At 36.2% G+C, this 26669-nt stretch overlaps 1 protein-coding gene across 3 annotated transcripts in view; it reads left to right on the top strand.

The window, feature by feature from the left end:
• The window catches only part of LEPR (leptin receptor), a 93772-nt gene extending 68018 nt beyond the window's left edge, over window positions 1–25754 (top strand). For all 3 annotated transcript variants that reach the window (XM_070367889.1, XM_070367888.1, XM_070367890.1), the window contains 8 exons: window positions 987–1146; window positions 1264–1346; window positions 6381–6597; window positions 8318–8500; window positions 9904–9999; window positions 11782–11884; window positions 12718–12793; window positions 22134–25754. In XM_070367889.1, the coding sequence (XP_070223990.1) occupies window positions 987–1146; window positions 1264–1346; window positions 6381–6597; window positions 8318–8500; window positions 9904–9999; window positions 11782–11884; window positions 12718–12793; window positions 22134–22151 (936 nt within the window). In that variant the 3' untranslated portion in view covers window positions 22152–25754. The remainder of the gene's footprint in view (window positions 1–986; window positions 1147–1263; window positions 1347–6380; window positions 6598–8317; window positions 8501–9903; window positions 10000–11781; window positions 11885–12717; window positions 12794–22133) is intronic.
• Window positions 25755–26669: the final 915 nt, after the last annotated feature.

Raw genomic sequence — 26669 nt, 5'->3', positions numbered from 1 at the left:
CTCCTGTATTCTGTAGTTCTTTTTGTTAAATTTTTGTTGTTGTTGAGTCGCTCAGTCATGTCCAACTCTTTGCAATCCCACTGACTGCAGCACAACAGGCTTCCCTGTCTTCCACTATCTCCCGGAGTTTGCCTAAGTTCTATCCATTGAGCTGCTAACCCTTTCAAGGAATGAAATGTCCTGTGACTGAGCATTTCCCAAGGTGTGTTTTACAGAACATTGATCCCATAAAATGTTTCTTGAACAAAGATCACATTAAATAAAGTCTAGGAAACCTTGCATCACTAGTGTAGCATCATGATACTTTGCATGTTAAAGGTTTGGAGAAGTCCTGAATTTAAGAAACACTTGTGACTTCATTTCATCCTGTTTCTCAAACTCATTTTACCAAGGAATCTCTTTTCTTCTAACACACATATTCAATGCGACACAGTTTGGAAGCTGCTTTTATCAAACAACCGGAATGACACCCACAGTGGCAAGTGAATATATGATACCTCTTGTGTTTTGGCTTTCTGACAGCAGCCTGCAAAACCTAGAAATAGCAGGAGCTCCCATTATGTCTAGATCACAGTGATTTCAGCTGAATGTGACAGTTTACCTACTTATTGAAGAGACTGAATATCAGACAGGCCCTGTAGAGTAGGCCATATCTAACCACTAGGTTAAAATTATTAAAAGTCTGTGGACAGAGGTTAGCACTAGGGTAAGAGGGTGATTGGGAAGTGAGGTTGCAAGAGAACTCTTGTCCTACCTAGTCTTGTCATGAGATGGAAACAACAAGATGCTAAGGCAATCCTTAACTTGAAGGAACTCACATTGCAAGCCTAGTAAATTTCTAAAGTCAGAAAACACAAAGTCAGTTCTCTCTTAGTTTTGGAATAGTGTTAGAGTGTAAAATAAAATGCACCTCAGGGTTTTTAGCTACATATGTGTTAGTAATAATTTAGCTACATATGTGTCTAATGATTTGACTTATTTTACAGATGTTTGAGGTATATGATGCAAAATTAAAATCTGCCAGTCTCCCAGTGCCAGACCTCTGTGCAGTCTATACTGTCCAGGTGCGCTGTAAGAGGCTAGATGGACTGGGATATTGGAGTAATTGGAGTACTCCAGCCCACACAGTTGTCATGGATGTGAAAGGTCTGTAGAGATTTTGTGAATGTGTCTTAAAAATGCCTAAGTATGTGCTTCAAATATGACTGAAAGATAATCCTTCTAAGATCATATGTACAACTTGGGCTCCTTGTCATTTTGCAGTTCCTATCAGAGGACCTGAATTTTGGAGACTAATTAGTGAAGACACCACTAAAAAAGAGAGAAATGTCACTTTGCTTTGGAAGGTATTCCTGATTTTTATGTTATTTAAAATTTTACTTCTGTATCCTGAAAGATTTGCTTCATTGTAAAAAGATTTACTCAATAATACCATCTTTTATAAACTCTGCAATCCCAAATTTATTTCTGTTTGAAGATGTTGATTACAGAGAGTCGAGATGTAGAGTGGAGGAAGCACTGGTCTGGAGTTTGGAGACTTTAATTCTGTTTTTGGCTTGACATGGTGTAGTTAATCAGTGCTATGTTGACAGTCACTTAGACCTTTCACCCGCAGTTCCCTCATCTCTATCAACATAAGATTGGACTGGATACTATCTAGTGTTCCTTCAAGTCCCAAAAATTCCATTAGTGTTTAATCCTAACCAGAGTAAACATGGCCTTCCCTACATGCCTCGAGGACATTGAGATTGTTCTTTCTGTATGATGGCAAGTATACAACAGATATTTCTAAAAACAATGAGTATAGAACTTAGCAATTTTGAAAGCATTCTTTCTCCCAAATGAATTGATTTCTGTCCCAAGTGAATGTATTTTTTTTTGTTAGAATCTTCAGGGGATACAAACATTCAGTCCTTACAAACATCATTTGTCATTAGGGAAATCCATACTAGAACAACAATAAGACACAATACATACTTTTTAGGGTGGTTAAAATCCAGAAAACTCACAATAAATTGCTGACTAGAATGTGAAGCAACAGGAACTTTTATTCTTTGCCGGCGATAATGCAAAATTGCACAACCACTTTGGAATATAGTTTGATAGATTCTTATAAAAAAACTTTGGTACTTTCATATAATGGAATAATGTGTGTGTGCTAAGTCTCTACAGTCCTGTCTGACTCTTTGTAACGCTATGGACTGTAGCCCACCAGGCGCCTCTGTTCATGGGATTCTCTGGAAAACAATGAGTTGAGTGGGTTGCCATGTTCTCCTCCAGGGGATCTTCCTGACCCAGGGATCAAACCTGCATTTCTTAGCATTGGCAGGCGGGTTCTTTACCATTAGTGCTGCCTGGGAATAATATTCAGTGATAAAAAGAATATAAAGCCACAAAAGATATGGATGAGTCTTAAATGAATGTTGCTAAGTGCTAGAAGCCTGTGTAAAGGGCTACATTATAATTCCACTTAGATGACATTCAAGAAAAGATAGATGTAACTATCAGATCAGATCAGTCACTCAGTCGTGTCCGACTCTTTGCGACCCCATGAACTGCAGCATGCCAGGCTTCCCTGTCCATCACCAACTCCTGGAGTTCACTGAGACTCACGTCCATCGAGTCAGTGATGCCATCCAGCCATCTCATCCTCTGTCGTCCCCTTCTCCTCTTGCCCCCAATCCCTCCCAGCATCAGAGTCTTTTCCAATGAGTCAACTCTTTGCATGAGGTGGCCAAAGTACTGGAGTTTCAGCTTTAGCATCATTCCTTCCAAAGAAATCCCAGGGCTGATCTCCTTCAGAATGGACTGGTTGGATCTCCTTGCAGTCCAAGGGACTCTCAAGAGTCTTCTCCAACACCACAGTTCAAAAGCATCAATTCTTTGGCGCTCAGCTTTCTTCACAGTCCAACTCTCACATCCATACATGACCACAGGAAAAACCATAGCCTTGACTAGATGGACCTTTGTTGGCAAAGTAAGTCTCTGCTTTTGAATATGCTATCCAGGTTGGTCATAACTTTCCTTCCAAGGAGTAAGCGTCTTTTAGTTTCATGGCTGCAGTCACCATCTGCAGTGATTTTGGAGCCCAGAAAAATAAAGTCTGACACTGTTTCCACTGTTTCCCCATCTATTTCCCATGAAGTGATGTAACTATAGAGACAGCAAAAAGATCAATGGTTTCCAGGTGTTTGGTTGATGGGGAAATGTTTGAATGGGTGAAGAACAGGGGATTTTTTATGATGGTGAAACTATTTGGTATAATATTGTCCTAGTGAGTACATGCTGCTGCTGCTAAGTCACTTCAGTCGTGTCCGACTCTGTGCGACCCCATAGATGGCAGCCTACCAGGCTCCCCCGTCCCTGGGATTCTCCAGGCAAGAACATTGGAGTGGGTTGCCATTTCCTTCTAGTGTGTGAAAGTGAAAAGTGAAAGTGAAGTCGCTCAGTCGTGTCTGACTCTTAGCGACCCCATGGACTGCAGCCTACCAAACTCCTCCGTCCATGGGATTTTCCAGGCAAGAGTACTGGAGTGGGGTACCATTGCCTTCTCCGAATGGAAGATTATTCAGCACTAAAAAGAAATGAGCTATCAAAGTCATAAAAAGGCATGAAGGAACCTCAAATTTAGTATGACTAAATTTAAAAAGACAATATGAAATGGCTATGTACAGTATAATTCCAACACTACTACATGCTGCATAGCCTTATGTATTTCTAAAAATTCATAAAACCCTATAGCATAAAGAGAAAACCTTAATGTATGCAAATTAAAGAGAAATCATTAGGAGGTTGGAGAATCCTAGAATGGAGTTCAGGCTGCAACAAGAGAATCTAACTGTACTACAAGTGTATGAAACAACCTCACTGAAGGAGTTGGGCAAAAAAGGTCCAGGCCTGGGCAACCTTTTTAATGAGTAGATTTTTAAGAATGAAGTCAAAAGGAACTATACATAACCACTGTATTCTAGTTGGTAAAGTCATTTTTCTCACAAGGTATGGGTTAACAGTTTTGGTATCATTCAGTTCAGTTCAGTTCAGTTCAGTCGCTCAGTTGTGTCTGACTCTTTGTGACCCCATGAATCGCAGCACGCCAGGCCTCCCTGTCCATCACCAACTCCCAGAGTTCACTCAGACTCACGTCCATCGAGTCAGTGATGCCATCCAGCCATCTCATCCTCTGTTGTCCCCTTCTCCTCCTGCCCCCAATCCCTCCCAGCATCAGAGTCTTTTCCAATGAGTCAACTCTTTGCATGAGGTGGCCAAAGTACTGGAGTTTCAGCTTTAGCATCATTCCTTAGATATATAAATTGGAATTGAACAATTAAGTACTGGATGATGGGTGGTAAGAAGGACTCAAGTTTGTTACTGTTTAACTGATTATAGATAAGCAAAGAATGATCCATGTGGTAATGGGCTAGGGTATGAACTCATGTTTAGCTTAATATGGATACAGATAGATTCACATAGAAATTTTCAGTGGGAAGAACCTCCAACCAAGAATACTCTACCCAGCAAGACTCTTGTTCAGATTTGATGGAGAAATCAAAAGCTTTCCAGGCAAGCAAAAGTTAAGAGAATTCAGCAATATCAAGTCAGCTTTATAACAAATGATAAAAGAGGTTCTCTAGGCAGGAATCACAAGTGAAGGAAAAGACCTACACAAAATAAACCCTAAACAATTAAGAAAATGGTAATAGATCATACATATCAATAATTACCTTAATGTAAATGGGTTAAATGCACCAACCAAAAGACAAACTGGCTGGGCGGATGAAAACATATGCATGCATGCACTTCCACTTACCATATCACTCTACTTAACCCCCTAAATTGTATGTAATTATTTTATATTGTTAGGGTAATTATGTTTCCATTACAGCTTGTAATTATAGTTCTCTTTTCTCTTTTGTCTGGCTATTGATTGAGAAATTTTCATAGATATGTGTATATATAGATATAATACACACACATGCATTTCCTTAATCTGTCAACCGAGAAAGCCATATTCTGGTAGTAAGCAACATTCTCAGATTTGTTTCTAGTACTATTCTCCAATAAAGAAACTAAGGCTCTGTGAAAAAATGCTTGGTAATAGGTCTGGGGCAGGAAATACACAAGATGAGCCTAGAGTAACTTGCAGGACTAGAAAGTAAGGAAGTTTACCATCAATTTTACTTGAGGGTTACAAAAGTAAACATTTGTATGTGAAAACTGACAGGTTGTTTAAAAACAAAATGCAACATAGGTATGATTTTTCATTTATTTCTTGCTGTGCTGTGCTTAGTCGCTCAGTGGTGTCCAACTCTTTGTGACCCCATGGACTGTAGCCTGCCAGGCTCCTCTATCCATGGGGATTCTCCAGGCAAGGAGTGGGTTGCCATGCCTTCCTCCAGGGGACTTTGCCAACCCAGGGATTGAACCCAGGTCTCCCATGTTGCAGGCGGATACTTTACCGTCTGAGCCACCAGGGAAGCCCTTATTTCTTGCAGTGGCTGCTAATATCTTCTCACCACCTACCCAGGTTCTTCCAAGACCTGCAGGGATATAGTTATATGTGTTTGTATTTATGTTTCTCAATTTCTGACTTTTAGAAGAAGAATCTCAATGACAAAAAATGAGAAGCACTGCTCTAGTCTGTTGTGTAGTGTCAAGCTTGCTAAAGGCTGACAAGGTATTAGTAGCACTTAAATCTTACCTGAAACAGGTGAAGGTGATGGCAAAGTGGGATGTATTGTTAATGCTCTGTAGGATGGAAGGATAGAATTGTACTAAGAATGTATTTTACACTGGCATCTCGGTGACCTGGTATGATTTTTTTAACTACAAGACAGACGTTCTGGGGTGCCTTGTACACTGTCCTGATGCTCTCTGTGACTTGTAGTGTCAGCATGTCATGGGAAGAAAAAAAAATGACCAGTCTTACTAAGATTGATAGAAGTGGTGATTAATTTCTTTTCAGCTCTTTCTCATTTCTGCTTTACAGAAACAAAGGGTTACTCCTTTTTTTTTGCTTTTTAGATGAAGAAATGCTCAACTCCCCATTAGTCTTTCTTTTCTCTAAAATTAGAGTGAAACTTCCTGGTAGAAAAGTATCCTATTTATAATCCATACTTCATTATCTTCAAGTGATTTATTCTCTGAGTCTTAAAGAAAAAAAAATCCATAAGGAGAAAACAAGTTTCCCATGTTCCATAGTCACCCAGACAGCTTCAGGGAGACTGTCAGAGCAGCCCACACTTCAGCCTTGAATTCATCAGAGGTTGCTCTGGTCTGGCCCCTGCCTACCAATGGGAAATGTTTAATCAGAGTTCCAGGAGCTCGGCTTGTATAAAAAGCACTGTAGCCCTTCAGCTAATCAACTTTTGTGTTTACTGTAGCCCCTGATGAAAAATGACTCATTGTGCAGTGTAAGAAGATATGTGGTAAAACATCATACTTCCCACAATGGAACGTGGTTGGAAGATGTGGGAAACCACACTAAACTCACTTTCCTTTGGACAGAGCAAGCACATTCTGTTATGGTGCTGGCCATCAATTCAATTGGTGCTTCTTCTGCAAATTTTAATTTAACATTCTCACGGGCTATCAGCAAAGGTAAGAAAAGGTATAGGGTATTAAACCTGTGCTCCTTTTAATATTTAATCTTTGCAAACCCCTCCCATTCTAAATGATCTTCCAAGAAGCTTACAATTCCCTGAATCAGTCTCTTTTTTACCTTTTATCTCTGTTTTGTCTAAAAAACAATGTAAGTGTATATCCTGATTATGTGATGTGGTCCTTGGGTTTTCACATGGTAGAACATTGTTGAAATAGTATTGTAATAAATGTGAATGTTCTGATAAATCTAAAACTTAAAACTTCTGGGCCAGTGTGGGTTGTAGGTGAATGAATCTCTCTCTCTCTCTTTATATACGTATGTACATATGCATATAATGAGTCCATATATATACACACACATATATTAATAGGTAAAATACACATGTGTGTGTCATATATACTACATATATATATGTGATAGTATAACATTAGATAGGTACAAGTAATTGCTTAGATTTGAAAATAACTTGTATTTCATTTAATATGTGATGAACCCTCATATTAATTTTGATATATTTGATTAATCAAGGAATTAAGAACCACTTTATATAGGAGCTTGTATAGTATATTCAATGTATAATTTTTAATGAAAAATTCAAATTTCACTTCCCTCTACTAATCATGTACCTTCCTGAAATATTTGCTTATTGCTTTACTTAGATGTGTCCTATCCTTTTTTTTAGTTCTCAGAATACTTTCTACCTTTTCTATGGTATTTTATATCCTGCCTTGTATAGTAATTACTTGTGTACATATAGTGTAAACTTTATGTAAGTTTTTTTGCACTGTATTTTACACTTAAATATTCTCAATCAATATGTTCTATTAATAGAAATATTTGTTTAATGCTGCACTATGCTAGGTGGTAGAAATTCAGAATGTGGGTAAAATTATAATGGTCTCACAGACTTTAATATGTGAGATGAGACAGACTTTAGTCAAATAATCATATAAGTTAATGCCTATTTACAAACTGAGATGCATGTTCCTAGGAAAGGAATATAATTTTATAAAAGAAAAAATATAGGAGCCTAAACCAGTATTGAGGGTCAGAGAAGTTTTCTTGAGGATGCGGTATAGGAATTAAACTTCCATGAAAGGTGGGAAGAAGAGCTCCCCTGAGAGAGGAACAGTCTGACCAAAAATCCTGCGGTCCAGGAGGGGACATGAAGGAGGATCACCAGGGGCGCGCGTGCGCGCATGCGTGTGTGTGTGTATGTGTGTGTGTGTGTGTGTGTGTGTGTGCAGCAAAGCCGGCAGATGTGCTGAGACACGGCCCTTGGGGCATTGTAGGTGTGATGAGAATTTTGTCCTCACTTGTGGAAGTCTGGAGGTTTTGAAGTGGGACTCTGTGCAGAGGGTGTTAAAATGATTAGTTTTATACTTTGAAAGCATGATTCCATCAGTGGGACAGAAGAGTTGGGGGGAATTAGGATGATTAATAGGCATGTACATTACTACAGAAGAGAACATCTTTTGAACATATCCAATTTGGATTTTAGGTAGAATCTTATTTATCGAGAGCATATATTTCCACATCTCTCTGCTTATATGACTTCTGTGATACAAAAATAATTGCCATGTTTTATATTTATTTGTGTAAATATCTGCTTTCTCTTCCTTCTTCCTTTTTCACTAAGTTTTATGTTTCTAAAGACAATTTGGAGATTTTCATTCATTTTGAAGTTAAAAATAAATTTCCTTCTTTTCCCCTCAGTAAATATCGTGCAGTCACTCAGTGCTTACCCTTTAAACAGCAGTTGTGTGATTCTTTCCTGGATGCTGTCACCCAGCGATTACAATCTGATGTATTTTATTCTTGAGTGGAAAATTCTTAATGAAGACAGTGAAATTAAATGGCTTAGAATCCCTTCCTCTGTTAAGAAGTATTATGTCCATGGTAAGCTTACTGTATTTTGATAAGTTTTTCCTATGGGTTAATATGACTCTACAGATTATTAATTCAAATAACACAGTTAATGGAAACTTCAAAAATATAGATAATCCATCTTATTACCTTTAATTCTGTCACCTTGTCACCAGCATTTAATTCTATTTCATTTGTTTTTCACTTAAATATTTATAGTTGTAATCATATTGTATCATTTATAACTTTTCTTCTGGTTGGTTCCTTTGATATATCACAAACATGTTTCTATTTTATCCCTCAATCCTTTAACCATCATTAATGATTATATAGCATTTTACTACAAAATATACTTAAACCATTTATTTATTTGAGAACTTTTATGTTGCATCCAGTTTAACCTTTTTAAAAAAATGAGTTTTAACGGCTTTTGATATCTACTGCCAGATTGTTTTCCCAAATTGTATACCAACTTATGATGCCACTAACAATGAGTGGGAGGGCCAGGCTGAAGGTCTGATGAATAATTTCCCAAAAGTAGACCAGTTACCCTGTAAGGTGAATAAAGTACACAATGTAAGTGCACAGTACAGAATCTCCAAGTTTGAGTAAGCTTTAAGCAGGGACGCTAAGGATTGCTGTAGTACTATTTACAGTGTTATCCCAAAGGCTCATACTTTTCATTCCAAGACCCTAGAATTTAGCGTCAGAGTAAAGAGAAACAAATGACTGATGGAGAACTAAATTCAATTCATTATTACTGTTGTCCAGGTGGTTACTCTATGCTTCAAAGGGATTTATCTCTCGTGGAGTAATATTTGTGTGTCATTAGCATTTGTGAAAATGATAGATCACCGATAGATCCATTTTGAGCTTTGCTATGGAGATGGTCATCTTCCGTAGATCTAGACACCTGGATATGTACAAAGATTCCTGGTCCCCATTCCCAAGTTCTTTACATAGGATTTCCTAAGACTTTAATCTCCCAACTCCCTTGAATAGAGAAGCTGAGTAAACTGAATTCCTATGGAAAGGGAATATTGCTGGCTTTGATCTGGTGGGAAAAGAGGTAGAGCAGATTGTCCAGGAAAGGGAAATGGAACAGCTCATACAGCCCGAACTTGAACAAACTGACTGTCACTGGAACATGCCTTTGAAAAATTGCAATTTTCTATCTCTGGGTAAAATTTTTAAAACATTATTTGGAAAATTATTGGTGTTACTAGGAGAATTTAGAGTGCTCAGATTCTCTTTGAAACTCCCCAATTATATTTCAGTCCATAGATAGCAGTCATCAGTTTCCAATCCAATTTCAATCAATAAATCATCAGTTTTATATGCATGAAAATATGAGTCACTTAAAACTTTTATATAGATTTCACTCATTAATATTAATTCAGTAAGGATGACTCTTTAAAATATTTTTTTCTCCTCAGATCATTTTATCCCCATTGAGAAGTATCAGTTCAGTCTTTATCCAATATTTACGGAAGGAGTAGGGAAACCGAAGATAATTAATAGTTTTGCTCAAGGTAAAAATTTTTAGTTTCCTTTTACACAGATATGTGGTTTCTTCCTTAGTTAGCAATAATGCTGCCATCTGATTATTCTCTTTCTGATGAAATCATGGAAGAGCCCAGAGTCTTTGTAGATGTGTCATGTATTAAGGGTATATGGTTCCATGGTGTCATTAAGAATAATCAGGCACGATATTGTGTTTCTGTATTGGTAAGTAAAACTTTCAGTCTCAAATTGGTTAGAAAGTTGATTGCTATTTGGTCGCTAAGTTGTCTCCAACTCTTTGTAACCCCATGGACTGCATCACGCCAGGCTTCCCTGTCCTTCACTATCTCCCAAAGTTTGCTCAAACTCATGTCCATTGAGTCAGTGATGCCATCCAACCATATCATCCTGTTACCCACTTCTCCTCTTGCTGTCAATCTTTCCCAGCGTCAGAGTCTCTTCTAATGAGTCTGCTCTTCACATCAGAAAGTTGATGGAAACAAAAATGGAAATACCCAGCTATGCCACAAAGTATATCATCATAAAGGTTAATTGAAAAAATATTAATTTGCTGCACAATTAATATAAACACACCTACCCCAAACAATAAGCTTTGACATACTTATGGAGTCTTTAAATTTTCATCATCTTCTAAGGAAAATTTTTCTGAAAATAAAACTGGAGAGACAGGTATAGAAGAAAGTTCACTGGGTGTCATATTTCTAACTCATCTTACTGTACTTGGAGCGGGAAGATTTTTATTTTACTATTATTTTTCAAGTTGTTTTAAAATCTAAGCAACCCAATAATGAAGTTTCAAGAGAGAAATATTTTACTTGGTTTTAGAAGTAAAATAATTATATATAACTTCATTCATGTACTGTTCAACAAATATATATTGAACACTGTTCTAAGCATTGGGGATTGAATATTGAACATCAGTCTGTGCCCTAAATGGAGCTTAAACTCCAGTACTCAAATGACAGACAATAAACAAATAATATAGTCTCATATAGAAATAAGTATATGAAATTAAAATAAAAGTAAAATGAAGGGATAGAGTTAAAATGTGGTGCCTTAGTGTGTGTGTTAGTCGCTCAATCATGTCCTACTCTTTGTGACCCAATGGACTTTAGCCCACCAGGCTCCTCTGTCCATGGAATTTTCCAGGCAAGAATACTGGAGTGGGTTGCCGTTTGTTTCCTTCTCCAAGGGATCTTCCCAATTCAGGAATTGAATCCAGGTCTACCCACACTGCAGGCATATTCTTTACTGTCTGAGCAGTAATGGTGGCCAAAAATGATGGTCTTTTTCTCTAAGAAGGTGGTAAGTCCTGCAAGGACAAAGGGGAAGAACATTTGAGCAAGGGGACAGCAAGTGCAAAGACCCTGAAGAGTGAGCATGCTTGGTGGTCCAAGAAGCAACAAAGAAGTCAATGTGTCTGAAGTGAACAAGATAGAAGTTGATGGGTCTTGTAGAATGCCTTCTCCAGAAGCAGATGACTGATGCAGAGAGCCATCATAACAACTTTAACTGACACTTTGATTCATATAATTGAAAAGTGATCAGATGGAGAGAGCTGGCAAATAAATACTTTTGAGAAAATGTTTTGCTACATTACAAGAAGCATAACTCTGAACAAAATAGTAATTATTTTATGATCAAAGCTATGCTTATGTCTTTCTGATTTTGGTATCTTTAAAGGTCATTCAGATTTACGATGAAATCAGAAAAGGGTATGTTATGATTTTTGATACAGAAATTACTTACTTCCTAAAGATTTTGAGTTGTGTGATTTTTTTCTTTTTCAGATGATGAAAAACACCAGCATGATGCAGATCTATATGTAATCGTGCCAATAATAATTTCCTCCTCAATCTTATTGCTTGGAATATTGTCAGTATCACATCAAAGGTATTGTATGTGGTGTTAAAAATCTCAAGCATATTTAAACCATTTTAAACCCAAATCAGAAACACTAAAATATGCTAAATATTTTATATGTATTCAGTATATAATAAGATGGCATAAGAAGAAAAAGGATTCTTTATTTCAGAAATCCACACTGCATTTTGCTAGCACACATAAGCCTCAGGGAAGAAATTAGATTTTTAACAAAAGTATATACATTCATGAAATAACAAGCTTATAACAGAAAAGCCTAGGCAGTATATTCATAGAGAAATTGTAAATCTAGGTTGAGGATTTTTAGTTGCGAAAATTTATTTGGAACAGTCAATTCACTTATGGTTAGTAGGCATTCTGCTTTTTAAATTTTAGCACTGTGTGGCTCCCTTCTGTCTCATTTGAACTGCTTGAATGGTTCTTTATGTGCGCCATCACTCTGTGCTGAGAGGTCCAGACCACTGAGGTTATTTCACATGTGGCAAATCTCTACAGAAAGTTTTGTCTTCTAGCAGTGAAGAGGGAAAAGTGATTTTAGAATCTGCATTCATCTTCCAATCAAGTGAGCTGATGGGGCCTGTGCAAAGTATTTAGCACAGGGCTAGGCATACAGTTTTCAATAAATGTTAGCTATTTTTTTTTATTATTATTATAGTGATCATTAACTTTGGTCTAGACATAAAGTTGGTAGAAATCTTCCTGTGATGGCATATGAAAGGAAATTTGATCCTACTGTGGCATAACCAGTCTGGTAGACTTAGTTTCTAGTTGGTCGCTTATAAACTGTTAACATTTTCAATGTGAATGTTCTCTAATTCTAATGCCTTGTTTATCCTTTGTAGAATGAAAAAGTTGTTTTGGGAAGATGTTCCAAACCCCAAGAACTGTTCCTGGGCACAAGGACTTAATTTTCAGAAGGTCCTTTTTTCAATTTTTTTAAACCCCAAGTATATAATATTTCATTTTAGATGCTGTATACCTTTTAGAACTTCAAACATTTTTGAGGTTCAAAACTTTTTTTTTAAGGATAAGGTTTAAATTTTATTTTATTCAATTCATCTTAATATGAATCTGTCTAATTTGTTATTTATTTTCATGGATAGGAAGATGCAGGGATTTGAAACCAGGACAAAACAAAATTCAATAGAAAGTTTATCATCTGAATTAACAATACACATACCTTTCTTATGTGTCATAGTATATCATAAAACAAATATTAGAATGTTAGGGTCAAATCTGATGAAGAACAAATATTTATATATACTTTTTGGGTATAAATTGATTGTTCTTTGGAAAAGGCTGGAATCAATATTTTTAACCCTTGTAATTATCTTCATATTTACTTAAATCAATTAAAAACTACATAATCCTTTCCTAAAACGCCACAATCTGAAAATGCAATTATCATAGTAAAGCTTACATTTATGAAGATAGCTCCTTTCAAGCTACTTATGAAACAATTAGTCAACTTTAATAATTTGCACTTATGTCTATAATAGATTTTCTCAGAAAACTCTAGAATTTAACAAATATATCATTAATTTCCCAAGTTTTCCTTGAAGCAGGGTTGGCTTTCTACCTATAACACTGGGAAAATAGAATTCAGTTTTCATGGCAAAATATCTAAGCGATGTTTTGAACAATAATCATATGGGGTTATTCAGTCTCAATAATTGTGTCATTGTAGTCACGGTTACACGTCTTCAGTGGTTTCTGTTTAGCTACAAGATCAAGTATAGTCCTTTTAAGCTGGTTCTCAATGACTTCTGTCTACAGTCTGTTATCAACTTATATATTCCATTTTTCCTGTCCATGGGCCTTAGTCATGCTGACACTATTTCTCTCACCTCTACAGACCCCTCTATGTCAGTGAAGAGTTTGCTCTAAGCTCTTCTTTCCCCAAACCTTCTGTGAACAATGTAGTTCAGAAGAAATTCTGCCCCCTCCAAGTTTCCAGAGCATTTCATTATTTGTTGTGAAGAGTGTTCTGAGTTCTAGGGCTGTATTTTAAGACCACATATATTATTGAGCTCCTCCTGCTAAACGCAAAATACTAAGGTCAAGATTCACAAAAGAATTAATAAAATGCTGATATAATATGTCCATTTATTTATGTGCAGATCATTGAGATACATATCCTTACATTCATTAAGATTTTTATTTCAGTTCTTGGTGGCTTAGTTTCCTCTCCTGTAAAATGAGGTTTAATAGAACTTACCTCATTGAGTTGTTTCAGGGAGTAAAGAAGATGGTACTTCCAAATAGTAGTGTCTCAATAAATTATCATTATATTGCATATTTACATGTTTTACATTATTATTCTGTCAGTTACCCCACGGAATAAGTATTAGCATCTCCATTTATAGAAGGAAAAACCCGTCTTATACTGGCTAGGTAACTTGTTTTAGAGTCTGACTTAGTTTACTAATTTGTCTAATTTTTAAGCCCATTCTATTAGTAATTGTTCTCTCTGGCTTTCCTGTTTTTGACCATGACCCTTGGTGAGAAATATGCTTTACCTTGCAACCTAGTAAATGTATAGATATAAATAATATGCATTTGCAGTGTCCTCTATCTTCAAAATTTTATTTCATTTAAAAAATACTGGTTACAACCCTCTAACTTCATTCACATACTAATGAATATGATTTGCAATAACAAAATCACTGCTCTACAATTTACCAATGAACAAGTGAGTGAACAAAATAAGTAATATTGTGGGCAAAACAATGCAAGCAACTAAATTATAATCTTTCAGCAGAAGAGAGTGTTTTATCTTCAGACTTGGTAGCACTGTAGTTTCACATACTTACATGCATACATTATCTTTACAGAAACTTCACTTTGCCTGAATCTAACCAGCCCCATACCCATACACTTCTCAGCTATGCCCTTACTATAAGCCACAGAATCTCCTTTCATGAAAACAGACCTGATGATTTTTTCAATTAGTAAAATATTTATTCCTCTCCTTTCTCTTCCATTATGAATTCTTACAGTGACAGTTATTGAAGTGATAGTGACATTTCAGCCATGTATATTTATTTGTCATTCATTCATTCCTTTGTTCAACAAGCACATAATGAGAATGAGTATTTACGTGTAAGTCTAGGATGTTGCTAGGCTCTGGGAAAACAATTTTTAAGATATCGTTCTTACCATCTAGGCAGTGACAGGGAGGTCACAGAGGAATGACTGGCTAAAAGCAGTATAGAATGAGCTTGTCTTCTTTTCTCTCTCTAAAATTGTTTATTCATTTATAGTTCAATCATTAATTCATCCCATGCATTTATTCAAGGGATATTTATTGAATAGTTATCCTAATGCCAGTCAACTCATCTAGGCCTTGGGGTTAAAATGGTGGGAAAATAAAAACTCTTGGAGTGTACAGTCTATGGGAAAGATAAGATTAATCAGTTTATAACTGAAATAACTATATGTGTTATATATAATATATATTATGATACTATTACAAACACTAATAATGATAAACGTGTTGTGAAATAAAGGGACCCAGTGTGCTGAGTGTATTATGTGGGATCAGGGGTGGTGAGTGAGTGAATGTAAGAACGTGGCAGTTGAGCTAAGATCTGGGAGATGAACGGTGATCAAGCAGGATTTGTGGTGGAGGGTGAGAGCCCAGGCAAGTCCACCTGTGAAAACAAAGCCCTGTGGTAGGAAGGACCTTAGCACATTCACAAACTGAAAATAGGGGGGTTAAAAGACAAAGAGTAAAAAGGAGACTATTTGCTTAAATATTGAGGTTTTTTTTTTTTTTAATATGAGAGGAATTTTGTAAAAAAAATCGAAGTACTTATCTAACTAAAAATGTAAACACTTCACCGTGTCAGTATATATACATTCTGGAAATAACAATCCTACTGTCTCAGAGAAGCTGAAACTCTCAGTCTTCAAAATGGTAAGCTCTGAAATCTCTATGAACCACCAGGAATAATGGCTTCTAAGTATTTGCCAGGGCAGGGAAATGGTCAGGCCCACCTCAGCAAAATGTAGTTTGACCCTGCATCAAGTTTTTCCATTTTCCAGAAAATGCTGGACACAAAAGAATGTAGACTGAGTCAGTGACTCTAGCCTACAGGCTACCCCGCTGTGTCATGTAGCTCCCTGAGGAGGAGCGTCATGCCAGAGCAGATCACCTGGCAGACATGTGCAATAGACAGAAATATCACCACATGTCCCCAGGTTCTGGTAAACTGAGAAAGAGTGAAGAATTTCTAAGTAGGGTGGGTGAATGACATTATTTGTAAGACTGATTTTTTTTTTTTTACTTTTGCAAATATTAGACTTTAAAATCTTATAAGATATTCTTTAAGCATAACGAGCCCTCAAGGTACTCAGTTTATTACTTGGCTTAACAGGTACTCAGTTAGGAATAAAGCAGTTTTTGGAATGTATCAGGAATATTTGAAGAGTAAAGAAGAATGTAAAAAATTTCAAAGGTTTTACTGATGATAAATTCAATGACTAAATAACTAAAATTCAATAACTTCTTAAAATCTCACCTTCTACTTTAATCTCCTAACTAAAAGTACTTTTTTGGGGACAAATAATACAGTATAATTCACATTATATTTCTAAAGAGGACAAGACAATTTACTATCTGCTCCAAACTTTCATATTCATATTATTTTATTTGATTTGGTCATAGACCTAATAGCTTTATATTTTCTGATTACAAAACTGAGGCACAGATTGGTTCAGCAGCTTGTCTTGATCAGACAGCCTGTAGGTGTGAAAACCTTGTTTAAACTCAGGTTCATTGTGCTCACATTGATACCCTTCCCATCAAGTCCATGTTAACAATGGATTGCTTAATATACTTAATGCCACTAAATTGTGCACTTAAAAATAGTTGAAATAATAAATTTTATGTATATCTTAACACAAAAAAATTGGCAAAGAATCCGAATAGACATTTCTGCAAAGAAGATGTACAAATAGCCAAAAAGGAAAAATGAATATATGTTCAATGTGATTAGGAAGAGATTAGGGAAATGTAAACCAAAAGCACAAGCTAGCACTCTGTGCTATACCATACTAGGATGGTATAATAAAAACAACAGGTAGTAAGTGTTGGTGAGAATGTGGAGAAACTGGAACTTTCCTGTACTGCCAACATGAACGTTAAAATGGTGCAGCCATTTGCTCTTAATTTTTCTGGCCGGTCACCTTTGTATTTCTAAAAATAAGATACTTATGTCATTATGAGATGTAAATATTTAGTGATTTCTGGCTGAAATGAGGACTTAATTCTGCACATACTTTTTTGCCCCTTCTTTCCCCATGCTATTTCCATATCATATTGTTAGTCACTTCTTTTTTCAGTTCCTTCAGTAATCAGTCTATAATCTCAGGATAGTCTTCTAAAACTCCATTTGTTGTTCCGTGAAATAGAGACTGTTTCTTAGAACCTCCCCCCTTTATTAAAATAAAATAAAGACATTAGTACTCTTACCTTTCCCTCCATGTCTCTCTCCACTTTCCAATCTTTGTCAACTGTAACTTTACATTTTCACTTAAGTCAGGGTCGATAGCATGTTCTGTGCGATAATTTGTCTGGAGTTAATTTTAAAAAATGAAAACCCAATAAACTGTATTTTCATTGTTATGAGTTTATAAATATTGTTCCTTGCAGAACCAAGTAATATAATGAGATTATATTACCACACTTTGTGGTTCCAATGACACAAAATAGTTAAAAAAAATATTTTAGAAACGCTCCACCCTGTTGATCTGAATTTTGTGAAATTTTAGTTGGCCTCATTTTTAATTTTTATGCTTTGTTTTGTGTTTGTTTTGCTTTTTCTAGAGCTTCTAATTGCTTCTTAATTTTTTTTTAACCTTCTGTGTGCTGTCATTGTATGTGCATCTTCACTGGAGACCTGTTCCCCAGGCACTCTGTCCAGGAAATCCTCTATCCTCCTACTGTGATCTGGATTAGGCCTTTTCTAACATTACTACAAGCCATCCCTCTGAATTTTCCCTTAATTGGTTTCTAGTCGGGGGATGCAATGCAGGAGACCCTGGTTTGATTCTGGTGTCAGGAAGATCCCTTGGAGAAGGGAAAGCTGGTTTCTAGTGGAAAACTGTTCTCTAGACTCTTTTCTTCCTCTTTTTTGATTAACTACTTCCTTACATAACCTGCCAGGAAATATTGTGTAAGTTGAAGTCTCTCCAAGCCTGAAATTCTTTTTATTGTGCCTTCCTTTATTGATATTTTGGTGGAATAGCAAGTTCTAGGTTGACAAGCCTTTCCAATAAAACTTTGAGACAATTCCTGCCTTATCCTGTAGCATCTGGTATCACTTCTGAGAAGTCTAGTGCCACTCTGATTTTTACTCCTCACTGGTATCATGCAGTTTTCTTGCTTTTAATATATTATCCCTGTAGTTGATGTTCTAAAATTTTAGTGATAGGTCTAAACCTATTTAGGAAGATTCTTTTTCATTTAACTTTGTTCTTGTTTGAAAACACTTTTGATTCCAATCCCCTGTCAATTCTAAGAAATTATATTATTTCTTTGATAACTTCCTCTCCTCTTATTTCTTTGGATCTCATTCTAGAATATATATTACATGGATGTTGGACCCTCTGCATAGATATATACTTCTTATCTCTTCTCTAATATGTTCTGTTTCTTTGTCTTTTTTTAAATTTATATTTGAGACCTTGCCATACCCTGTTCCTTCAGTGCTTCTATTGAACATTTGCTCTTTATAGTTGTAAATTTCCAACTATTAATTTTCAGTGTATCCTGTTCTGACTTTATGCATGCAATATTTTCTTACTAAAAATACCAATTCAGAGGATCATTCTTTGTTTTAAAAATTCTCTTTTCTTTTATTCCTTGAACTCTGTTTCTGCTAGGATCATATTCGCCTCCTGTTTATCTTGGCTTTTTAAAAAATCTCACACTTTCCACACATATGTGGTAATCCTTTGTTTTTCTTTCATATTTAAGAAAGGGATTGCTTCCCTGAATGGGTTAGAAAGAGCTCTGCTAGATGAGGAAAGACAGGTTCATAGACACCAATACTCCTCAGCTGCTAGATTCCTCCCCAGATAATTTTCCAATTACTTTTAAGAACAAATCTTCAATTTGAGTGTGGGGAGTATGAAGCCTTTTCCATGTGTAGTAGAGGGAATAGAAGAGCCCCATTCCATATAAAGAATTTTCTATTTTCAGACAAAGGTCTCATTTCTTCCTGTGTTTTTACCTGCCATTTCTTCACTCCTCCCCCCATCTCCACTATATCAGTTCAGTTGGTTCACTCAGTTGTGTCCAACTCTTTGTGACCCCATGGACTGCAGCACTCCAGGCTTCCCTGTCTGTCACCAACTCCCGGAGCTTGCACAAACTCATGTCCATCGAGACAGTGATGCCATCCAGCCATCTCATCCTCTGTCACCCCCTTCTCCTCCTGCCTTTAATCCTTCCCAACATCAGGATCTTTTCCAATGAGTTAGTTCTTTGCATCAGGTGGCCAAAGTATTGGAGCTTCAGCTTCAACATCAGTTCTTCCAATGAATATTCAGGACTCATTTCCTTTAGGATTGACTGGTTGGATCTCCTTGCAGTTCAAGGGACTCTCAAGAGTCTTTTCCAACACCACAATTCAAAACCATCAGTTCTTCAGCACTCAGCTTTCTTTATGGTACAACACTCACATCCGTACATGACTACTGGAAAAACCATAGCTTTGACTAGATGGACCTTTGTTGGCAAAGTAACGTCTTTGCTTTTTAATATGCTATCTAGGTTGGGCATAGCTTTTCTTCCAAGGAGCAAGTGTCTTTTAATTTCATGGCTGCAGTCACCATCTGCAGTGATTTTGGAACCCAAGAAAATGAAGTCTGTCACTGTTTCCGTGGTTTCCCCATCTATTTGCCATGAAGTGATGGGACTGGATGCCATGATCTTTGGTTTTTTGAATGTTGTGTTTTAAGCCAACTTTTTCACTCTCCTCTTTCACTTTCATCAAGAGGCTTGTTAGTTCTTCTTTGCTTTCTGCTGTAATGGTGGTGTCATCTGCATATCTGAGGTTATTGATATATGATCTCCACTATATGCAACAGGGCAAACTGTCTTTCTCTTCATCTAGGGCTTCCCTGGTGGCTCAGCTGGTAAAGAATCCGCTTGCAATGTGGGAGACCTGGGTTCAATCCCTGGGTTGGGAAGATTCCCTGGAGAAGGGAAAGGCTAGCCACTACAGTATTCTGGCCTGGAGAATTCCATGGACTGTAAAGTCCCCCAGGTCGCAAAGAGTCAGACACGACTGAGTGACTTTCACTTTCACTTTTCACTTTCCCCCCCATCTCCAGTATATGCAACAGGGCAAACTGTCTTTCTCTTCAGCTATAGCCCACCCTGGAGGTATTTCAGTCTGCAGCTCATCTCCTTTGGTCTACTACACTCCTCCACTTGTTTTCCATCTATTAGAAATTTGAGATCTCATTCCCTCTTAACCTTCTCAGATTATCTCATTTGATTTATTCATGCACTTTCATTCTAACAGAGCCTCTATAGAGATAAGAAAGAAACATGCATGCTCAAACTGCCATCTTGAACCACAATACTTTCCTACACCATTTCTCACAATACTTTAAAAACCAGAATCTTTAACAGCATTGCAATCAATTATACTTCAATAAAATAAATGAAACAAATCAAAATCTTTTTAAAAGTTCTGAAATAGTTTAAAAATAAAAATTTTAAACAAAGGTTGAAATTCTTGTTGTAGGAAAACATATTGCAGTAAGTCAATAGCCTTGTTTTGCTTCTAATTCAAAACTTTTTTTAACCTCTTTGTTTAGCATTTTGTCTAATCTGTTAGTTTCTTCCTCTAAATCCAAACCATCTACATTTGAGGTGTCTGCATGTGATCTAACCCTGCTCCTTTGTTGTCTACATTTATGTCTATTTCCACGAAGTGTACTCCCACTTAACAACCTAAATACTTTGGAGTGTTTAAACTAAAACCAAATGGATTTTTTTTCTTTTGAGTCAAAGACTATCCGAGATTACACCACCTGTTCTAGTTCTCAAAAGAAAAAGCTTAGCAACCCATAATGGAGAAGGCAATGGCACCCTACTCCAGTACTCTTGCCTGGAAAATCCCGTGGACGGAGGAGCCTGGTAGGCTGCAGTCCATGGGGTTGCTAAGAGTCGGACACGACTGAGCGACTTCAACTTTCACTTTTCACTTTCATGCATTGGAGAAGGAAATCGCAACCCTCTCCAGTATTCTTGCCTGGAGAATCCCAAGGATGGGGGAGCCTGGTGGGCTGCTGTCTATGGGGTCGCACAGAGTCAGACACGACTGAAGCGACTTAGCAGCAGCAGCAGCAGCAACCCATAAACTCCTAATACCGTTCTCATGGACCTGAGGCAGATTGTCCCTGAAATTACTAGAACAGCCTTGCAGAAGTGTGAAAGAGCTAATGTAGTCCCCCAAAATATGATTTCCATTTTCTCTATTTTCTTGTCCTTCTTAATATCTATATATGTGCCCTTGGGTCATAATGAACCAGAAGAGACGGTAAATTAATCAGCTCAAATCTATCACAGCAAATAGAAAAAGCAAAAGAAAGAACATGTTCTCCTCCCTATTTGTGTTTAAAATATCTTTCATCTTCCACTGTATTATAGACATTGTTTGGTTAGAAAAACATTCAGAGTCCTCACTCTACTTTGGTTAGCTGTACAACTTTAAGCCTTGATCGCTTTGTCTATAATAAAGGGAGAAATGTGGACCAGATGATTTCTTTGAACTTTTTTCTAGATTAAAAAAAACATGATAATTTTATTCTTCTTTACTATTTCAAGTCTTCTCTATTTTAATTGAAAAAAATTATTTTCAGAGATCTACTACTTTACTCTTTCTTGTTCCAAATTCTCTAATATTTGCTGTTTTTCCTCCACTTGCTTTTAATTTTCTCAGCTCTTTGTTCTTCTTTGCTTTTACTTATTCTATTATTCCTCTATAGATTTTCTTTTCTGGGATCGCTAAGGCTATCCTTAGAGTGTGATATTAAGGCCTGCATTAAGAAAATGATAGAGACCACCTTAGTTCAAAATGTTATCTTTTCTTAAAAACATGCATTACTGTAGTTTAACACAAGAATTTATGATCCACAACCCATCCCTGACAGAACATCTCTTTGATTTCTTTTATCTTTTGCTTTCTGAGTGTTTTTTTATTTTGCTTCCTTATTTTGTTTTATTTTATCTGAACAGAGAACGGACATTCTTTGAAGTCTAATCACGATCACTACCGATGAACCCAATCTGCCAGCTTCCCAACATTCTATAGAGTATTAGAAGATTTTTACATTTTGAAGAAGGGGAGACAATCTAAAAAAAGATTGGTGAAACTATTGAGAACTAAAATATGGTGAATTATGTTGATTTAGAACTTAAAATAGATGGGTAAATTTGGAATTCAAGACATTGATCTCAGTCCAGTTCAGTTTGGATGTATGATTACTTCTCAGGTCATCTCAAAAGTAGTATTTATGATATCTGGCTTTTGATTTGTCCTTTGTCTGGTCATAAAACATTAAAAATATGACTGTTGCCCTCAGCACATATCTATTAGTTACCATCAAATTTATAGTAGATAATGCTGTAACTGCAAATACAATGACTCTAAATATAAAATGTAGCAAAAGTTTTTAGTTTACATTTTATGTCCAAAAATTTCCATTTTATATCCTTTTGTAGACACTTCAGCCTATAAATTGAACCATTTCGGTATTCTTTATAATGTCTTGGAGATCTTATATATATTTAACTCTGATCCATATGGGAATTTTCATTTTAGCCTTGAAAATGGCCTAAATGCTAACTTCCATTTCAGTTCAAAGACAGTTTGTTCTGGTCAAGGCCAGTAGAAGTTACAGTTCATTTTGGGTTGACCTGACATATCCAGGTCAGACTGACCAGATAAGAAAACACATCAGCTTCCAATTCAGCATCTTTGTGAAATTCTTGAATAAATTTAATTTATTTACACTGAACCACCAAAAGCTTCTAGCAGGCAGGGAAGTGGGCGGTGATGCAAAAAGGGAGACTCTAGAGCTTTTAGTAATAGCTCAAAGCAAACCCAGGACTTTCCTCCCTGAAAAAAAGACCACCATTAATGCTATGAATTACCTTGTGTGCTATGCTGCTCACATTCAAAATAAACCAAAGCCTCTGCTTGATTAACCCAAATAATATTTAAATTTAGGATACATATGCATCACTTACTTTTAGATTTCATTTACAGTTTGATTTGAATGTTAAAAAAAAAACCCTAAAAATCAAGAAGAAAGAGTCCTTTCCCCACTTCATTGACTTTTAAGAGATGTCATTGGAATGTAATTGAAGTGTGAAAATATGAAAGGATATTAATTCCTTCTAACTGAGTACATATTTAATATGCTCTCAGACTGTTCTAAAATCTTGAAATATTAGACGCATGTGGTAATTGAAATGATTTTTTAAACATACTCTTAATAAATGTTTGTGACCCATTGATAAAATATACTTTAATAATATATGAATATGTGTTTGCTGTTGTTGTCTTCCATTATTAGTGAACTCTTTCATCAAATGCATTTGAAGAAGTAAATTATTTGGTATAACAGATTAATTACCGATTATGAAGTTTTAGAGGGCATGAAATATGTCAAACATGTCATTTGAAGAACATCTGTGAGTTTGCATGTTATGTGCTATTCTTATTTTTGTTTTCAATGTTAATAGTATGTAGTTCCTTTATTTGTAGATCTTAATTTCTTGGTTCATTTAAATTTTAAGAAAATCAATACATATATAGTAGTAACCTTAAGAAAAAATAAAATGAGCAAAAAATTTGTGAAGGAAATTATATAAATTTAATTATGTATTTCTCTCAGAAAGAAAACAGGAAGAGGAATAGTTTTCTCTTTACACATTATGTTCATAGAATAATAGAAAACTTTGTGTTAATACAGTATTTGTTATTATATAGTATTTTAATCTCTGTATAAATCTATTCCATTATATTTGGTATATTTATTCCTTTATGGTTATTATCACCCATATATTTCATTGAGTTCAACATTATGTTAAATGAATTGTCTTTTTATATGGAATATATTTGCCATTATGAATGTTGATTATATCATTATTTCAAGCAATATATCTGAATTCATTCTGTTAGTTTAAGAATTATAAAGTTCAAAATTTTAATTATATGTATAGCATAAAATTGAACACATTTTCTATAGTACTTTATTTAGTTGTGTTAATTTTTCAATCTGCTGTGTCTACAGTTTTGTTTATTTTGCATTTATTTTTTCAATATGTTTACATTGTATGAGTTGAGCTTTTTTGCACATAGATGCTTGCTTGTAGCTGCTTAGCAGGGTTTGTTGTTGTAATGTAACCACTGTTCTTATAAAACTATGATGTACATTTGTTTTGCATCTTTGTCTTCATTCCACATGTCCTATAGTTTATATTTTTATGTGAAGTTATTTATAAGGAATGGTTATTTAAAAGGCTGTGATCATCTCTTTCACCTTAATTGTTTTCAACAAATAGATATTCTTAGTTCTTATTTTCTGATAGTCATAAATAGATTTTTAGTATGATGTAAGGTAGATAAGATCACATATAGTTTACCTTCATATCATATATTAGGTCATGGAGTAGTTATTTTAGCTATCTGTAGCCAAGTTGTATTGCTCCTTTGATTTTTGAAAACATTTTTTTATTCATTTCTGTCTATGCTGTGTCTTCACTGTCATGCGGGCTTTTCTCTAGTTGTGGAGCCAGGGTTTCTCGTTGCGGTGGCTTCTCTTATTGCAGAGCACGGGCTCTAGGGTGAGCGGGCTTCAGTAGCTGCAGGAGTTGTGGCTCCCGGGCTCTAGAGTGCAGGCTCAATAGTTGCGGCCCACAGGCTTAGCTGCTCCATGGCGCGTGGGATCTGTCAGCATCAGGGATGGAACCTGTGTCTCCTGAATTGTCACGTGGATTCTTTACCACTGCACCACCAAGGAAGGCCTGCTCATTCGATTTTGTATCAATTTACCTTTTAAACTTGATGTAAGAGATTTCAGTTTGTGGAAGTGTAATTTGCTATACAATATTAGAAATTCTTCTAGAGATAACACTTTCTAATTTCAGTGTTCTCAGTCACATCTGACTCTTTGAAACCTCATGGACTATAGCCCGTCAGGCTCCTATGTCCATGGGATTTTCCAGGCAAGAATACTGGATCCCCTTCTCCAGGGGATCTTCCTGACCCAGGAATCGAACCCACGTCTATTGTGTCTCCTGCGTTGGCAGGCATATTTACCACAAGCACGACCTGGGAAGCCATTGAGAGCTATGCACTTTCAGGTACTATCTAATATATTCCTTGTACAAAGCTACAAGGTATATATTGAACACAATTTTACACATGAGGAAACTGAAAGGCAGAGAGGTTAATGTACTTGTCCATGATCATAGAAACGGAAGGGCTCAAATTTAAGTCTTTCTCATTCCTCTTTTAAACAGTATCTTATACTACCTGTCCCTTATGATTTTTGATCTATTTATTTCAGTCCAAAATCAATTAGTTTATGGTTGATTTATGTCCTTTCATACTAACTTTCACACTTCCATTTCTTCCATGATATCATAGTGAAGCAAAACAAAACAAAACAGAAATCAATACAATTGAGGATTAAAATATGTCTTTTCTTTTAGCCAGAAACATTTGAGCATCTTTTTATCAAGCATACAGAATCAACGACCTTTGGTCCTCTTCTTTTGGAGCCTGAAACCATTTCAGAAGATATCAGTGTTGATACATCATGGAAAAATAAAGATGAGATGGTGCCAGCAACTACAGATGCTCTACTTTTGACGACTCCAGATCTTGAAAAGGGTTCTGTTTGTATTAGTGACCAATGCAGCAGTGCTCAATTCTCTGAGGCTGAGAACACAGACATAACCTGTGAGGATGAGAGCAGGAGACAGCCCTCTGTTAAATATGCCACCCTGCTCAGCAACTCTAAATCAGGTGAAACTGAGGAGGAGCAAGGACTTATAAATAGCTCAGTCAGCAAATGCTTTTTGAGCAACAATTCTCCACCAAAGGATTCTTCCTCTAAGAGATCATGGGAAATAGAAACCCAGGCATTTTTTATATTGTCAGATCAGCATCCCAATATAATTTCACCACACCTTCCGTTCTCAGAAGGCCTGGATGAACTTTTGAAACTTGAGGGAAATTTCCCTGAGGAAAATAATAATGAAAGGCCTGTCTATTATTTAGGAGTCACTTCAATCAAAAAGAGAGAGAGTGATGTGTTTTTGACCAATGAGTCAAGAGTGTTGTCCCCATTCCCAGCCCACTGTTTATTCACTGACATCAGAATCCTCCAGGACAGTTGCTCACACCTTGTAGAAAATAACTTCAACTTAGGAACTTCTGGTCAGAAGACTTTTGTATCTTACATGCCTCAATTTCAGACTTGTTCCACTCAGACTCAGAAAATAATGGAAAACAAGATGTGTGACCTAACTGTTTAATTTCATTCTGGAAATATCTAAGATTTATGATGTAAATGAGTCATATGAAGGTTAATATATTTCATCATTGGTTAGGAGAGTAGAAAAGAAAACAGAGTCAAATTTGAAAATGATTGTTCCAGAACTAATGGTAGCCATACTCACTCAAATAATACAGACAAAGGTTGTGAGAAAGCCTTCAAGAGCCTAACAATGTAGACTGACTCTTCTAATGATTTTGCT

This window comes from Bos mutus, chromosome 3, assembly GCF_027580195.1.
Source record: "Bos mutus isolate GX-2022 chromosome 3, NWIPB_WYAK_1.1, whole genome shotgun sequence".
Lineage (NCBI taxonomy): Eukaryota > Metazoa > Chordata > Mammalia > Artiodactyla > Bovidae > Bos > Bos mutus.
The sequence above is the reverse complement of the archived record's forward strand: the minus strand, read 5'-3'. Positions and strand labels throughout refer to the sequence as shown.